This window comes from Mus caroli, unplaced genomic scaffold (genome assembly GCF_978045245.1).
Source record: "Mus caroli unplaced genomic scaffold, Mus_caroli_1 scaffold_9, whole genome shotgun sequence".
Classification (NCBI taxonomy): domain Eukaryota; kingdom Metazoa; phylum Chordata; class Mammalia; order Rodentia; family Muridae; genus Mus; species Mus caroli.
Window position 1 is genome coordinate 94297828 of NW_028227264.1, and position 18045 is coordinate 94315872.

Below are 18045 nucleotides of genomic sequence, written 5' to 3' on the forward strand. Positions count from 1 at the left end.
AATTGCTCCAGGGACAGAGTTTCTAAGTCTGGAGATGTCTACTTTGCATACCCACTGTGCTGATGTCAGGGCTCACTGAGCTAAAGTGTCCCCTCCTAAGCTCCAACCCATCTTCCCAGGGCTCTGATGATCTCCCAGAACCCCTCCTAGCCTCCAGGAATCTTTTCTTACACCAGCTATTAGCAGGGTCCTTAACTAAAGCCTTAGCATATCCTGGGATAGTTAGGAAGTGCATTTGAGAGTAAATTCTGTTCCTGTGGCCAGGTTGCTGTTTCTTTACTTGTGGCTCTTCATGTAGAGAGTGATGCTGTCAAAGGCTTCCAAAATAAATATGAATGGGAAACACCTTTTAATCAGAGCCTCAGCCATCCTGGCTCATGAAATAGTTTTTATTGGCATTTACAAAATAACATTCTGTTGCTACCTAAAGGGCACCATTGTCTTTAACAATAACACCTCTTTATAGGCAATAAATATTCTTAAAAACATAACCAAAAGGAAGAAATACCTTAACTGCATGTAAACTAATGTAAATCTGCCACTGCCTCCACAGCTAGATAGGGTGGAAAAGAGGTAAAAAGGCATTTTACAGAGTCCACAGGGAATTCTGAGAGTAAATCCAGACGCAAATTGATTTGTGTTCATTTTTCACGGCGGCAGTGCTTATTGCTCTGACAGCAGTTTCCTAGAGTGTGAGTGGAGGGCCCCCTCAGGACTGGCCCAAGTCTTAATACTCCCCATCCAGAGCAGAGACATCCACCTGAGCCTCTCTTCTATGCTAGGGAACAGTCAGTGTCCTCTTTGCCTCAGAGTGTGGGCATGTCGATCTTTGGCCAAAGTCCCATGGCATCCAGAGTGGATGTATCACCTGTGCAGCCCCTCCCCTGCCAAGGCCCACAGAGCTAAGCTCTTCTGGGTGCTTCTTGGTGTTGGGGATTGTTTAAAACATGTTCTCAGGCTATCCACAACAGGTACGGGAGACACATCTATCACCTCGGAACACACACACTCAAGAGAATCCCTTGCAGGCATGCCAGCAGAATGGAAGGCTAACTGGACCGTTCAGTCTGGGCCAATGCTCTAGGATCTATAGCTCCTTTTCTGACCACCATAAAAGGCTGGTTCTTTGAAGCACATTCTTTTCTTCTATTATAGGCTCTGTAGCCCCTTACTTCCTTGGCACAAAATACCAGCAAAGCTGAGGTAGCATTTGTGGTTGGTGTCAACCTAACCAACAGCCATGCAGTCTCTTTTGGCTGACCAGCAAAGAACCCAACCAGGGTAGAGGAATGCTCTTGGTGGTAGCTCCCTGCCCTCCTCCATCAGGGAGCAGTCATGTGACTAAGCTCTGGACAAGGATAGAGAAAGGAAAGACCTTTTATCCCAACAACCAAAAAGGGGTCAGGGGTAGGGGAGAAAGCTATGGCAGTCATCTTAAAAGTTCAAGGCTACGGCCAAGTGAAGAACAGATATGGCGACTGTAGGTTCTCTTGAAGATGGTTGAGCATGTGGCTGTTCCTTAGGCATGGACACCACTCGCCTCCAGTCTGCTCTGAGATGCACCTCTGCTCTTGGTGTTTCAGGTCCCATTGGTCCTATTTTCTTTAACTTGGAGCTGAATTACCAAAACCAATGCCCCTCACTTTGCCAATTTTAAATGGTAGCTAAATTCATTTACAGACACGTAAGTTTATTGTGTATCCATTAGTGTAGGGCATTGTAAGTGATACCATTCATTTACCCCAGTGTAAATCCAGATGGGAAGCACTGGTAAACTAGGCTAACTAGGAGACAAATACAAGTTCTAAGACTAGGTACTGTATGATGGTTAATCTTGACGGTCAGTGGATGAACTAAGAGAGGCACATTTTGGCATACCTACCTAGGAGGATTTGTTTTGTTTTGTTTTGTTTTGTTTTGTTTTGTTTTTTCATCTGTTTATTTGAAGTGGATGGCTTGCCCCGAATGTGGGTAGCACCAGATAAAGGAGGTCTGAGGAAACACACACCTTTGCTTTTTGCTCCACTGTCTTCATGTCTTATTGGTAAGCTCATCTACCCTGCTGCCACCACCACTATCCACTTTGCTGACAGAACTCAGTTTCTTCTGCCTTCCAATGCACAGTGAAGACCAATGGCTTTCCACAACTCCCCTAGGCATTTAGCAGCAGGTGGGGACTGCTGGGGCATCCAGCCTCGTGGATTGGGCAGCTTACTGGAGAGATAAGCCTTTCCAGTGTGAGGGCAGCTGCTGTTGGATTACCCAGGCTATGTCACGTAAGCTACTTAATTAACCTTCTCTTGCTATACCTTCATTCTGTCGGTTCTGTTCATCTAGACCAGTGGTTCTCAACCTTCCTAATGCTGAGACCCTTTAGTATAGTCATGGTGACCCCCCAGCCACAAAATTATTCACTTGTGGATTCATAACTGTAATTTTGCTTCTCCTATGAATCATAATGTAAATATCTGATACTCAGAATATCTGACATGCCACCCCAAAGGAGTTATAACCCTCTGGTTAAGATCTCTCTGTTCCAGAGAGTCCCGGCTAATAAATAATACAGCCAAGTGGAAACAAACGGGGTGAATGGAAGGTTCTAGTTTTGAGGAGGGCATTGACAGGAAGAGAACTTTGGGAAGGCTTCATGGAGGAGGTAGCATTTGAATAGGTCTGGAGAGGAGGCGGTGAGGGAGGCCTCTGGACAGGAAGACCCTCAGCTACCAGACTGGGCAGACTGGCGAGCAGCAGGCTTCAATCTTAAGTCAGGAGACCAGGCCAAGAAGTGGAGAAAAAGAATTCCACCTCCTTAGAATGAGAGAGTGCGGAGCCCTCCTGGTCCACCTCTGCCTTCCCCCAAACCACCACCTGCTGCGGAGGGAGAAGCCCTGCGCTATTTTTAGAGGAAAGAGTGATGAGGACAGAGCTTGGAGTTTCTAATAATAATAACAATAGCCGGCACTTATCGAACGCTTACCACATCCCAGCAATGAATCTGCTAATTTCATCGAATCCTCACAACTCTGTGAGGTGAGGGACTATTCTTAGCTTCGTTTAACAGATGGAGCCGGGGAGATACACCGAGGTCTGGAAGCTTGTCCCAGATTACAGATCTGGAAGGGTCACACTTGACTATGTCCAGACTCCCACTGAAACACCAGGAGGCTAGGAATGGTGTTCTCCTTGCTGAGGACAGTCACTCTACCTTGCTGAGTTCTCCATCAGTAGACGATGGGTAGGCACACACCAGGCACTAGAGGAGGCTTGACCTTTTGACTCTGGCTTGGTACCAAACTGTGCTCTGTGCATCCTCTTGAAGCACGCGTGGATCAGCATTACTGTGTATAGCTTCCGGAGCCTCTGGGTACTGTCCTGTCCCTGCTGCTGGGTGTGGCCACGTGACCGCATTCTGGCCAATGACTTTAAATGGATGTGTTATGTGGCAACCCCTGGGAAAGGTTCTTGCAAGACAGCTGCTGACCATCTGTCCTTTCTTGTGTAGCCCTGCTGAGGTCCTGCTGTGGCAATTGGAAAGAGGCTGAGGAAGCAGACAGCTCATTCCAAGAAGTTACCTGCAGGCATCCCAGAGCAGGGCTGCCCATTCTGGACCTTCACACTGGGGAGAAATTCATCTTTCTGCCGCTTGGTCTTGGGCATCTGGACCTCTGTTCTACACAGCTGCACTGCTTCCTAATAGCTATATACAGAAGGAAGTCATCAGGCAGGCAAGGCCATCTGGAGACTCACAGTGCATAGGAGAGGACTGGATGAAAATGGCTGGTCTTTTCCCAGCATACCCCAAGGCAGTGGCTTTTAGACAGTTGTTCAGGTTTACCACTGTCAACTCCTGCCCTGCCTATCAGGGTATTCTCTGCCATTTGGTTGTCCGTGCCCAGACACAGGAAACATGTGTAACTTGGTACAGAGCTAACACAACACATGGGAATTTCAGATGTGTTTATCATGATGACAGAGCTAGCTAACCTGGTTCCCCTACCTCACCTACCATCAATAAAAAAAAAAAAAAAAAAAAAAAAAAAAAACAACTGGAAGGACCACAGGAGAGACATCCCTTTAGTGTACCTTAAAGGTGATAAGAAAAACACTGTCACAAAGAATGACCACTTCTTCTGTGCCAGGAAAGGCAGTAGGTGTGTGACACACATAATTTTCTGACTTTAGCACAAGTCAGAAAGGTTACCTACAAAAACCTACAAGGTTAGGCTTTTATCACCATCTATTCATAGAGGAATAAATAGGCTGATGGGTGGTGATTTGCCCAAGGTCACACAGTAATGGACCAAGACCAGTGTCATACCTAGGACTCTCAGAGCCTCAATCTCATGTCTTTGGCCCTAGCCCCACAGCACATGGGTGAATAACTACATTCTTACTTGGCTAGTGGCTCTCTCCAGCTTGAGGTAGAGAGGAAACAGAAAAACTGAGGCTTCTTGGGATAAACTGAATATGGGGAGAGCCCTGTCCCAGGGGAGGTCTATAATGTCACCTGCTTAGCTTCTCTGGCATATCCTTGGCTAACAAGGGCTGGATGCAGCCGCATCCTTGCTGACATACCTTATAATTCCTATAAAGGAATTTTTTTTTTTTTACAAACCAGCAACTTTGTCATAAATGGTCTTTGAGCAATAATTGTTCTCATTCAATAAAAGCTATACAATATATTACTACTTTCATTTCAGGGCCAAATGAAAGTCAAGAGGAAAGTCTCTTTCATGTACCAAACTCAGAAAGGCTGCAGCTTGCTCAGTATAGCCAGCGGTCCATGCGGTTTCAACAGTTGTCCCCTCAGCCCTGCGTAAGCCTTCCCTGCCTTCAGTTGTCTCCCTAACCCAGGCTCACCCGCCTCCTACCATGTCCAGCCCCCTCTCCTGTCGCATCAAGGACAGACAGCTCCCAGCTAGGGATTCTGCTCCTCTAACAGAATTACAGTGGGCAGAGAAGTGTGGAAGAAAGCCTTTTGTCCTCTGAACGAGACAAGGTGATAAAGGCAATGGCCCCACTTTGTTTCTGTGACCAGTTTCTCTATACTTAGAATGTCTGCACGTCCTAGAATGGAGAGAACAGAACTAGCAAAGATTTGTGAACAATGAGAACACTTTGCCAAGTACTTTCAGGTTAGAGGGAAGATTCTAGATTCCTCCCCCACCCCTGCCTTCAAGTGTCAGTTTAAGAGCTGACAAATTATCTATTGAGGATCAGATAGAAAATATTTAAGGCTTTGAGGTTCATATGGTCTTTGGTGCAACAAGTTAACACTTTCTGCCATTGTTAGTAAAGAGCCAACTGGACATAATACAGAAATGAATACACGGAGTAATGTTCCAATAAAGCTTTATTCATAAAAACAGTCGAGGGGTCTCATTTGTCCCCAGGCTGTTGACTGATGATTCCTGCTATATATATATCACCAAGTGGAAAATGACAATGGCAAAAAGACAAACCTTTGCAATACCACTCTCCCTTCAAATAGTCACTGGGGCCTGCCTCTGCTTACCTTCCGAGATCAGATGAAATGGAACGTGTTCAGAATGTTAGGGCCGTAGTCAAAGCAACTGATTTGTAAAAGGTATAAATAATGAAAGAATAATTAATTTGAACCACAGAGATGAAAATTAAATACTTTTGTACTGAGATAACTAAATTATTTCTCTAATTCCAAGACGATAGGCGTGAAAAGAAAGACCACGAAGAGGAACGGCACTGAAAGCGCTCATTTAAAGTTAATTTTTCATTTTCCACAGCTTGCCATCGACCAGGGAATGACTTACCTAACACGATTATGAAAAATGGTTTCACTCTTTGATCAGGAAGCTAACTATGAAGCTAGTAATGGTTTCAGTATTATCTCAAGTCATAATGGAAATGATTTGCACTATGGTAGAAAAAAAAAAGAGCTTAAGAATTGTTAATTAACTTCACTGTTTCTCCACAAATGCTAGGAGTATTAAAAACAAGATTGCTGAAGTGCAAACATCAGGACTTAATGAACAATGGGATGTAATTGAAGTAACAGAGAACGGCTTAATCGGGACAGTGGGTTGTTTAATTACGGGGATAATGGATCTTCTGCAAGGACAAGCTAAATGGAACCAAAGGGGTTTGAGAGAGGTAAGGAGAACACACAGAAATTCCTGCTAGGGCTAGCCAGTGTTAGAGATAGAATGTTGCACTAAACATGCCTGTCCCCAAACGGCAGCCACTGGGGAGCAGGGTGACTTGGTAGCGACCGGCATAAACCTTCCACAAATCATAACAGAAGCATTAGCATTTCTGCAGGCATGTCCCTGGGCTTTGTCAAGAATTTCTAATAATCTTAAAGACTTTCGTACAGATATGAGAACGAGTGTAATAATGTGTTTGTCGGAACTCTGTTTCCCAGGGTGCTGAGATGCTATCTCTCTGATCCAGCAGATTGGCAAGCTCATTTCCTGGGTTTAAGAGTTCAAAAAACCATTTCTCGCTTAACTTTGATTACAAGTCAAACTTCTCCTGCTAATTCAGCACGCCTGTTACGAGTTATTGGTTTTTCTCATCTCCTCTTGAAACTGAGGCAAATGTCCCTTCTCCCATGTGGTATACTTTCCTGGAACTGAAATCCTCCAAGATGCAGGCCCCTCTGCTCTGCAAACATGTTCCTGACATACAGGAGGCTGGGCGAGGGCCAGGCACTCCCCAGAAACACTATTTAGCAAGCTCTCAGTTTTGCTGTGGAGAAAACAGAGCATCAATAGCTTTTGCTCCCGCTTTTGACTGTCAACTCTGAACTCTTGAATGGTGTATGCACGGGTGTCACACATGTGAGGGTGTGGTGTGTATGAAGGTCAGAGGTTAGTGGTCAGTCTTCTCTTCTGTTTTTCTTTCAATCAGGATCTCATGTAATCTAGACTAGCCTGGAACTTGCCACGCAGCTGTGGGTGACTCTGAACTTCAATTACATTTATGTATTAATTTAAGTGTGCATGAGGAGAGCAGAGACTGACTTTCAGGGACAGGCCCTGTCCTTCTACCATGTGGCTCCCAAGGACTGAACTCAGGTTGCCAGGCTCGGCAGCAAGCACCTTTACCAGCCGAGCTATCCTGCCAGCATGAAGTCTTTCTGGATCAAGTGTCCACCTTATTTTTGGAAACAGTGTCCTTTACTGAACCCCGGGGCTAGAGGAAAGTTCCCATCCCTAGCACCGGGAGTACAGGTGTGCCACCATGACTAATTTCAACATGGGTATTGAAGATTTGAACTCAGGTCATCATGCCTGTATAGCAAGCACTTTCCCTTTAGGGCCATCTCCTCACACATTAAAGGAAGTCTAGGGTGCTGTATGAAGATTGACACAATCTCCCCTTAAGCATCAGAGAGTGGATAGAGATTGGCACCATTCAACTTGCCAGATGCCGGTCTGGGGCACCAGGTACTGGAGTCAGGGTGGTTATGAAGGGCTTTGTGAAGGCAACTCAGGCATTATCCTCTCAAGATGGGCTGAAGGACACCTGACTTCCCAGAACGATTTGGTAGTATAATGGTTTTTAATACAAGAAACTGGCAGTGCATCTCTATGTTCTAGAAAACACCCTACACCTCAGAGAGAAAACATTCTAACCTAGGAGGTGTGAAACCTAACTCAGAGTTTGTTGTGTGAGGCGCTGTTTCTGAGCATGCATCACAACGGGCTTTTTCTCCAATGGGGCCCACCATGGCACCACATTTTTCTATTTCAAGTTGCTCCTGTGACTCTTGTAGAGCTTTCTAATGTTCCTTGATAGAACAGGAACACACACACACACACACATGCTCCAGTTTGTTCACAACACCTTAGTCTTCAATTACATAAACCACCTCAGGCAAATGTAACAATGCTTTGCAAACCACCAGGAGTGTAGCCTGTGGGGGGGGGGGGAGGGAAGTGGAGAAAAGGGAGGGGGGAGGAAGGGAAGAAGGGGGAGACTTAGAAACAGGATGGTTCGGGTTGGGAGAACTTATATGAAAGGAAATGAAAATGCTTAAATTTTTCATATTGACCCTCGGTAACGTTTTTTTTTTTTTTTTTTTTTTGTCACACAAGCTTAGACTGGATCATGTGCCTTCTCTCTAGCTTCTAGTATAATCAGCCACCATGAAAGAGAGGTTGGAGCAGGTCCAACAAAAGACGTTTAAAAAAAAAAAAATCATTCTTAAAGGCAAAGGCCGTAGGAGCTAGGGCCCACCTCTCTGCCAGCCTCCACTCTCTCCACCGCAGATGAATCAGAGGAGAACAGTGCAGAGATTTAATTTTCCATTGCATTTCCCCCAGAGGCTATAACAGGGGAAAAAATTCAAGAGTCGACACGAATTTCTTCAACATCAAGTAACATTTTGACGATGAGTTGAGTACTAACAAATCAGAAACACATGGTCCTAATTGACTGTGAAATAAATAATGCTTCCAAATGAAAGGGAGGGAAAGTCCTCAGACAGAAAGCGCTGGAACGCCATAACCTCAAAAGTTGTTTCAGGCAGCTGACTTCTCCTTCCCCTTCCCCCCAGCCCACCTCCTTTCTTCTCCTCCTGGTCTGATGCAATGGGTTTCATGAAAAGAAATCTTGCTGGATTCCCCAAACCTACATTTACTTGGGAACATTTATCCCTAAGACCCCTGTGAGGGCTGCCTTCTGTTGTTATAGCCAAACACTGGCCTCACCCGAAGCTGGGTGATTTGTATAGGGAAGGGACTGACTGAATTCACAGTTCTAGAAAGCCAGAGGCACGGTGCTGAGACAGCTGAGGGCCACGTACTGCTTTGGGCTTGGTGGATGAGCAGCAAGAAAGACCATAAGGAGAGAAAGGAGACAGTAGAGAAGAAACAGGGGATCCCCACGTGGCTATGTTCCTCTTTGTATGTGGGCATGCACGTCTGTGTGTATATGTGTGTGATGGTTTGTATATTTTCGGACCAGGGAGTGGCACCATCTGGAGGTGTGGCCTGGTTGGAATAGGTGTGTCACTGTGGGTATGGGCTTAAGACTCTCATCCTAGTTGCCTGGAAGCCAGTCTTCCACTAGCAGCCTTTGGATGAAGACATAGAACTCTCAGCTCTGCCTGCGCCATGCCTGCCTGGATGCTGTCATGCTCCCACCTTGATGATAATGGACTGAACCTCTGAACCTGTAAGCCAGCCCCAATTAAATGTTAGTTTTGTTTTGTTTTGTTTTTTTTTAAGAGATTTGCCTTGGTCATGGTGTCTGTTCACAGCAGTAAAACCCTAACTAAGACAGAAGTTGGTACTGGGAGTGGGGTATTGCTGTGATAGGCCTGACCATGCTTTTATTTGAAAGAATGTGGATTTTGGGACTTTGGATTTGGAAAGCAGTGGAATGCTTTAAATGGGGCTTAATGGGTCATCCTAGTAGGAATATGGAAGACTTTGTTGCTGGGAGTGATTTGAACTGTGTTGACCTGGCCCAAGAGATTTCAAAGGAGAAGAATTATAGTATATGGCATAAAGACTGTTTTTGTGGTATTTTGGTGAAGAATGTGGCTACTTTTTGCCCTTGTCTGAAATGTCTGCCTGAGGCTAAGGTGAAGAGACTTGGATTAATTGAACTAATTGCATTGACAAAGGAAGTTTCAAAAAAGCCCAGCAGAGACTTTGTTCTCTGGTTAAGTCTCACAAAGAGAAGTTTGAACAAGCATAGCAAGCTTAGAAAGGCAAAATATAAAATATATGGTTCGAATATTAAAGGGGTACCAGGAAGTGAAAGAGCAAAATCCTGTGTTCTAGGAGATAACAGATTAAGGGAATGGGACCTTGGGGCAAGATCCTACCCAGCTTAATTAGATCCAGGCATGGTGGTACACACCTTTAATCCCAGGAGATAGGCATGCTGATCTCTGCATTCAAGGCCAATCTACAGAGAAAGATCCAGGATAGCCAAGCTTAGGCAGTGAAGGATTTGGAAAACAGAAAGCCAGTGGCAATATAATAGTACAAGCGGGTCATGTTCTAGTTCCTGCAAGCAGCAGAACTCGGCAGCTTCAGCCATGTGGCTCTGGCTCTAGAGTTAAGAATGGAAGGAACTACTGGGACAATTGATGCTGGTTAGCTGGAGCTAAGAAATTAGCAGTGATTATGAAGAGACCAGCATTACTGAGGTGAAATCTTCTGGGAAGTGTTTTCTGGGAGCACAAAGAAGCTGTGTTCCAAAGATAGCCAAGGTTGTACCTCGTGCTGCAGCTGGACTTGGTAATGTGTAAGAATCACCCAGGTGGTACTGGTTTTGAAGGCGTGAGGTGTCATGAAGAACAGCTGAGGCTTGGCACTGTGAGAGGTCGTGGAAGGCCATTGGAGAAGGTATAGCCTTAGCTGTAGTTGATGACCCAGGACTGAAGGGGTCATGCAAAGGATTTGAGGCTTGGCACCATGAAGTGAGCCTATGAGAGGCTATTGGTGAAGCCTAGTTGGTATGGAACACCCCAGTGTATTGGAGATGTCAGTACCATGGGATGATCACCAAGAACAGCAGCCATAGTGGAGTGAATCAACCTGAGCTTAGAGTGCTACAGAGAGCAGAGCTGGAGAAGTGACTCCTTAGGAGGAGTCCAAAAGATCAAGTGGAATCCCAGACACTGAAACAAGAAGCTGTAACATTGAAATTGCCTTGGAGACTCAAAAATTTTAAAGAGCCAGAGCCATGGGATACCTGCTGAGGAAAGCTGCTAACAGGGAGTGGAACCAGCCCAGGAGAAAGCAGTTTGTTGCAACCAACAAAGATGAAAAAGGAATGGAGATCTGAAGACTGCTTTGACATCAACCATGGAGATGCAGAGTTTGGAGTTTGCCCAGCTGGTTTCCTGCCTTGCTTTGGGGATTACAGTTAATTAGTTGGATGAATCTCAGAAGAGACCTTGAACTTTGGACTTTTAACATTGTTGAGACTACTATAGACTATGAGGACTTTGAAAGTTGGACTAAATGCATTTTGCATTATGCTATGTTTAAGTATGGCCCCCATAGACTCATGTTTTTGAACAAGTCTATGAGGGCCAGGGAGTGGAATGTGATGGTTTGTATATTTTCAGACCAGGGAGTGACACCATCTGGAGGTGGGGCCTGGTTGGAATAGGTGTGTCACTGTGGGTGTGGGCATAAGACTCTCATCCTAGTTGCCTGCAAGTCAGTTATCCACTTTGGATGAAGACGTAGAACTCTCAGCTCTGCCTGCGCCATGCCTGCCTGGATGCTGTCATGCTCCCACCTTGATGATAATGGACTGAACCTCTGAACCTGTAAGCCAGCCCCAATTAAATGTTGTTTGTTTTTTTTTTTTATAAGAGTTGCCTTGGTCATGGTGTCTGTTCACAGCAGTAAAACCCTAACTAAGACAATGTGCATGTACAGATGCATGCGTGTGCCTGTGTGCTGGATACTCTTTTAATCTTTATCACATCCCCAAGAGATGGGCAGTCATGATTATCATCTTGATCGTCAGGGAGCCCGAGAAGGCATAGCAAGTGAAGAGACTCAAGCACTGTCACACAGCTAGCCAGTGGGAGAGGCAAGGTTCAAACCTGCCTGGCTCCAGAACCCAGGCTCCTAACCCCCATGCCAACAGTTCTCAAGTAGTGTCTGAGGAGAATATTAACCATGCACATCCTAAGGCTGGAGGGCTCAGTGGTTAAGGGCACGCATTGTTCTCGCAGAGGACCCAAGTTCAGTTCCTAGCACTCTTGTTGGGTTATATACAACCATCTTTGGAGTAATCTGATACCTCTGATCTCATATATATACTTACATTCATGTGCATACACACACACACACATACACACATACATGTAATTAAAAATAAATAAATCTGGGCTGGAGAAATGGCTCAGTGGTTAAGAGCACTGGCTTCTCTTGTAGAGGACCTAGGTTCAGTTCTCAGCACCCGCATGGCAACTCATACATACAGGCAGATACTCATATACTCATATACATCAAATAAAAATAAATAAATGTTGTAAAGAGTAAATTGAAAGAAATGCAAACCCTAAGTCATACCCCAGACTTGGATCTAGGGTCACCTAACAATGGGTGTTTAACACTGTCCGGGCCCCAATGCCACCATGCTAAAGCCTGAGAACACTGCCCTACCCCACAGGTGCTGACAGTCATCCACAGGAACCATGCTCTGCTGAGCACACAGCCATGGGGATGCTACATACAGATGAAAGAAACTGGAAACAGCTGATCTCCTGGCTCCTCCGCATCCACAGCCATGACATAACCATAATACGACCCACAGCACAGTGGTGCCTTCTTCAATTAGGGAGTGAATTCTTCTAGAATGATAGCACAGGACTCACCACCCAGAGCAAAGCCACAGGAGTCTGAGCTCTCCAGTGAGCAATTCCTGAATCCCATTGGAATCTACTTCTTCCCTGTCCACTAATGAGATGGTAAAGAAGTCTAGAGTCTCCATAGAGCTAAAAGTGAAACCCAAGCTACAGAGCCTTTCCTCAAGTTGACGATGATGGAAAAGCTTCGAAAGCTCCTGAGCCATATGGAAGACATGTTCCATGCGGGGCTTCTGCCACAAAACTCCTGAAAGGCCCCGAAGTACTGTCTCCTTCTCTGGGGGTGATTGAGGGCGGCTGGAGCCAGAATGGGTTAAAAGGAAGCTCTCAGTTTTTGAAACTCTCAGGCAGCCTAGCCCCGTCACCCTGCTGAAGCGATCTACAGCATTCCTCTAAAAATATCTATGAGATCACAGTACATTAAGTGCGTGACAGCAAACATTTGTAACCAATCCATGGAAATAATAAAGGGAGGCGTCGTGTTGCATGGGGAACACAGCAAAGTTTGTCTTGTGTTATCGGTCTAAAATAAGACGGCCTCAATTTGGGTTGAAATATCTCTTCACACATTGTCTTCCCCAAGCAGAGCCATTTGAGAAATTCTGATTGCAATTATAAGTGCTGAATAGGGAGCAGTTTGCATTTCCTTTGACGATGTTCAAAGCTATAAGCAATCCCAATATTAAAACCTTTGGAAATTGACGAGTATCCCAGGCATCGTCACGGCGCTTCCCTCCCCAACCCAAGAAATTAAAATCTATTATGCGAACACGTGTTAATATTTTATCAACTACTGCTTTCAATTAAGTGGATGCCCCAGGGCCTCCCACAGTCAGGAGGACCCACCTACTTCCCCCACCCCAACCCCCAACCTCTGGGTCCGGATGGAGCGCTTTGGGCAAGCTTACCACGGTGTTGAATTCGGGGACCTGCCAGAGTAGCCAGTCTTCGTTCAGGGTGTACAGCGCTTTGCAGGTGATGACGTCCACGGGACCCTTGTTTATTTTCTGGTTCAGGGTCGTCACCAGCAAATAGAATGGCTCTCCAACAGTCTCCTTGGAAAAAGATGCAAAAGCAACAGTTAGCTCTGAAGCCCACGGTAGTACCACGAGTGACAGGCAGCAGTGTTCTCTCATAGTCAACATGCAAAGCCTGTGGAAATGCGCAGCACATCACCCAGGAAACTCCTTCTTGCACAGTATGCACATGCACGAGCCCCACCCTACCCCCAACACTATGGGAGGTATCCAGTAGAGGCCCCCCGTAATTTCATGTTTAAGTTCCTGTCTGGCAGACTTGTGCTCATCAGTAGGCTGGTGCCTAAGAGCAGTTCACGGGGGTAGAGTTATAACCTTGTTTACGTTCCCGTTTAATTGCAAACCAAAAATAAGCGACATTAAGAAAATAAAAAGTGCTTCACACTTAGTCTTGGCAACAGGGACTCATGCAAGAATGTTTTAAACATTTGCTGTGGAGGGTGGCCTGTCAGTGTTCAACTGCTTTTAGCGATGGAGGTGGCTTCCACTTCAGCTGTTGGCAGCCTGTTGTCCTGCCCATGTGCCAGCCCTTGGCCCTTATCATTCAGACACCTCTTGCACCGTTCACTGGTCAGATGGGCAGTATTCCCTTCCCTGAACCTCTAAGGCTGGTCCCAGGGTCCCTGTCTCCAGCCCTCTCCTGTGAACACGTCCCACTGAATTGGGGGAGGGGGTTTTGATGGCCCAGATTAGAAGCCACTATGTTCAAAGGGACATTGGGTAGTTCAGGTATAGGCTGCGTTCTGCTTCCTGCCATAGGCTGAGGCATGCAGCCCTGGGGCAGTTTCGGTTCCCCCTAAACAATGAGGTTTCCAGGATCCATGGACATTAGGCCTGGGGGCGGGGGGAGGCTCCACCCAAGCCAGAGTGCCTTAGTAAAGATGAAACAGTAGTTACATGGCTCCAATTGGAGCCCCCATGTTACCAAGTTCATCTGCAGAGCTAACTAATTCAGCTTCGAAAGGAGCATCCCTCTGGCTCTCTGTCTGATTTCCTTTGAACAGGAGGGTTACCCACAGCCCTTTGGGGCCTCCCCTACCCCCTCTGCTCACCCCTGTCTCTGCCTTTGTACTTCCTCCAAGCACAGGTCCCTCCCCTGGTCTCCTACCACCCTCTACCTCTCCTGGTCCACTTCCTCCCTGCCTCTCTTTGCTTCTCTCCCCTCTGCTGACAACTCCCCGAGTAGTGAGTAGCCTCTTCCTGATGAGGGACAGAGAGGGGGATGTTCAGAAGTTTCCAAGGTGGGGCAAGGGGGACCAGTACCTGACATTTCGTTCTCATACGAAACTTCCTTTATTTCATGGTTCGTTATCTCACCGCGATCTGCTTTCCGTCCACCCCCTTGGGTAAGGGCCTGACCACAAACCTAAGAGCCTCACTTCTGCCTTTCTTACACATGGCAGAGACACACCAAGGGCCCTTGTGTGAGGACTGGGTTGGCCACATTGGTTGACACAGAGGCCAGCCAGGACCCCCAAGGCTGGGCAGAGGAATAGCCACTGGCTCAAGGGCTCTCTAGTTAGGATTTCCCAGAATTCCCCAAATGGAGCTGGTGACACATAGCTTCACACTGCCCCTCAGTTCTAGCCCTAGTGAGTCACCTCCAGCATCTTTTGAGGATCTCCCTAAGAACTTAGGTGCCTGTCCCCTACCCTGTGCCACATAGATACCTACTCAACCTAGATTTCGGTAGCAGAGGCAGGTTGAAAAACCTTTCCAGAGACACTGATGTGTGACTAGCCTAGGAAACCACCAGGCCACAAGATTTTTTTTTTTTTTTTTGTCGTCAACTAACACAAGGAATTGTATGTCTCATCTGTTGGGGGACATGCCTTCTCTCTTTAGATGACAGACCAGAGCTGACTATCAGCTCATTCAGAGGCTGGCACCATCCACGCTACCCTCGGACCTACAGAATCACATCTACTCTGTCTGTCTTGAGCCCCGATAGGCAAAACAACCATAAATTCACTTACCTCTGCAGACCATTAAGGGTTAAATGAAAAAAGATAATCCAAGCTCTTGGCCTGATGTCTGGTGTATAGCCAACAGCACTGCTTAATAGATGTCAACTGTCATAACTGTCCCCACCAGGCCTTGGAGTCTGGAAAGGGATCTTACCTGAAGGTTGCTACCTGCTTAGCATCAATGAGCAGGGCAAGAGGAGGCCCCCGAGCCCCTTGATAACTGGAGGGATTCTTCCACTGAAAGTGAAAGTCCCGCCCAGGACTGGCTGGCTGCCACTTCCTCTTGGGCACTGTGCCGCTCTCCCCCCCCCCCCACCCCCTCACCACCGAGTGTTCCACACACTCTTGAATCAGCACAGAGAAGAAATCTTGACCCAGAATGCTTTGCTCAAGGGGGCTGCTTGGGCTTGGAGCCCAGATTTTTCTGAACACTTCTCCCCTTTCATGCCTAAAAGCAGCTCCTGTGAGTTCCTGGTAGGGAAGAGCTGGGAGTGAATTTCAAACCAGAAGACTTACCAGTGAATGGACACCAAGCCAGAAACACACAAGCAACAAAATGATACAATGTCCACAGTGAACACGTGAACACGCTAACCCTGAGGACTCAGGCAGCTGGGTGGGCTGGGGCGCTGGGGAATGGACTCAGATAGCAAGCAAGCTTACTGGTTTTAACAAAACCTCAGGGTGCGCCTTTGCTTTCTGTTTCCTCAGAGCATTGTACACATTAGCCACAGTGTTTTTAGAGAAGAGATTGGTAGATGCTATTCTAGGGCTTTTGACTTAGGGTCAGCTGAGGATTAAGACCTGGGAACCTGGGAGAGGGTCTAGCACCTGTGTTCAGCAGCAGCCGCCCACCCAGCCGCAGGGAGGCCCAAAGGCAGCTCTCTCCAGAAATAACCACTTGACACATCCCCAGAGCAGATGATGTATACCAAGTGAACAGAAAAGGAGGCAGATTTCATTAATCTTAATAAACGGCCATTGCCTTGGGAGTGGGAAAAGTCAGTTAAAAAAAATTTTTTTTAAATGTTGCGTATCTACTCTTAAGATTGCATTAAACATTAAACTAGGCACAGTCTAATTTAAAGTGCTGCTTGTGGATCTCAGCTTAAGCAGCCCTGTTAAAACCTGTGGCATAACAGTGTATCTTATTCAGGGTTTAATTAGATTTTGAAGCAAGCTGCAAATACACAATTATGCCGTTTTGCTGGAATCTGGACGGCTGGTGAAATTAAAGATGGATAAGAACCTTCCTCCATCCCAGGGCCTCAGAGCGATGAACAAAGACTGTGTTCAACAGAAACACCCTGATTTTCATTTTAATATTTTATAATAATGGCCAATATTTATGGGGTTCTTACTCAGTGCTGAGCAAATGGTGTACTCCTGCTCATCTGGGCTTCAAAACAGCCCAATGATATTCATCTTTTGTCAACTCCACAGGTAACATGCCAAGAAGCGATGGAGCCGTCTTAACTCCAGACCCAGCCCTGGGCTCCAATGCTCATAGTAAGTTTGGACTCTGAGAGATTCGAAGGTTCAATGAAATTCAACCATATGCCATAGTCACTTCAAGAAAGTGACCTCGGAGGACAGAAGGCTCTTTGGGGATTTGCTTTCCTGCTGAACTCCTGGGAAGAAGGGACCGTCATTAGCTGCCAGTGTGCCAGTGAGTAATGAGTATTTCCAACATGCTTTCTTTAGAGGACTCAAGAACAGTTTGAGCTCATCAGCGTTTTAAACAGTCTCAGGTCTCAGGACGTTTTCCTACATAGGTTAGCAGGATCAAGGGTGTTAACTAAGATAAGAAGATGAGCTCGAATATAAGAATCTTACCCAAGAGGGCCCTACGTGAATTATATGTACCCTAGGGACTACTAACAGCAGCAACAAACAAACAAAGAAAATAAACAAACAAGACCTGCACAATTTTTATTTTCATTCAATCTGGAAGACCCACGATCAAGTTCAATTAAACGCTGACGGCACAGAGCATTCTGGACTTAGCTCCACAAAGACACCAGCGTGGGCTAAAAATAATTGCCTATTGTCTTACGTCTGACACTGCAGAGCCCTGTGACACTTACCCGGAGGAAACCGGAGAGACAGACAGACATCCAGTTCGTCAGGAGCTTCTCCACCACAGACTCCGTGCGCCTCAGCATCAGCTTCGGTTGCATATTACTGCACTGCTCCATCAGGTCCCTGGTCAGCACCTCCAGGATGCTGGTCAGGTAGACCAGTTTGGTTTGCAGAGCGATGGTTAGGAAGGAGGCAAAGAGACACCTGTTTAAAAATAGAGCCTGGTGAGCCGTTAGCCCTGGACTCAGGAGGACTTGTCTGATTTCTGTGGAATCTTGCTGGCAATGGGGGATTGTCTCCTGAGGAACTATTTTTTGTTGTTGTTGTTTAGGTTCCGATCCCTTCAGTTCTTGTGGCATAAGATTCCCACCAGGTGTAAGCACCACATAGCTTGGTTGGTAAAACTGCTTGCCTAGTCCATGGGGCACTGGTTTTGATCCCTAGAAGGGCAAAAATGGGCTGTGGTGGCAAACAGTTGTCATCTCAGCAGTATGGAGGGAGAGGCAAGAGAATCAAGAACTCAAGGTCATGTCAGCTACAAAGGGAGTTTTAGGCCAGCCTGCTGGGTACATGAAATAACAAACAAACCAACCAAACAAGTCAGTTTCTAATTTTTTTTTCCAACAAGAAG

At 46.3% G+C, this 18045-nt stretch overlaps 1 protein-coding gene across 1 annotated transcript in view; it reads right to left on the bottom strand.

Moving 5' to 3' along the window:
- Plxnc1 (plexin C1) overlaps positions 1 to 18045 on the bottom strand; it is a 157806-nt gene that overhangs the window by 24415 nt on the left and 115346 nt on the right. Inside the window, exons 20-21 of the mRNA XM_021175323.2 lie at positions 17420 to 17618; positions 13237 to 13383 (exon numbers count right to left, since the gene is read on the bottom strand). Coding sequence (XP_021030982.2) covers positions 13237 to 13383; positions 17420 to 17618 — 346 coding nt within the window. The remainder of the gene's footprint in view (positions 1 to 13236; positions 13384 to 17419; positions 17619 to 18045) is intronic.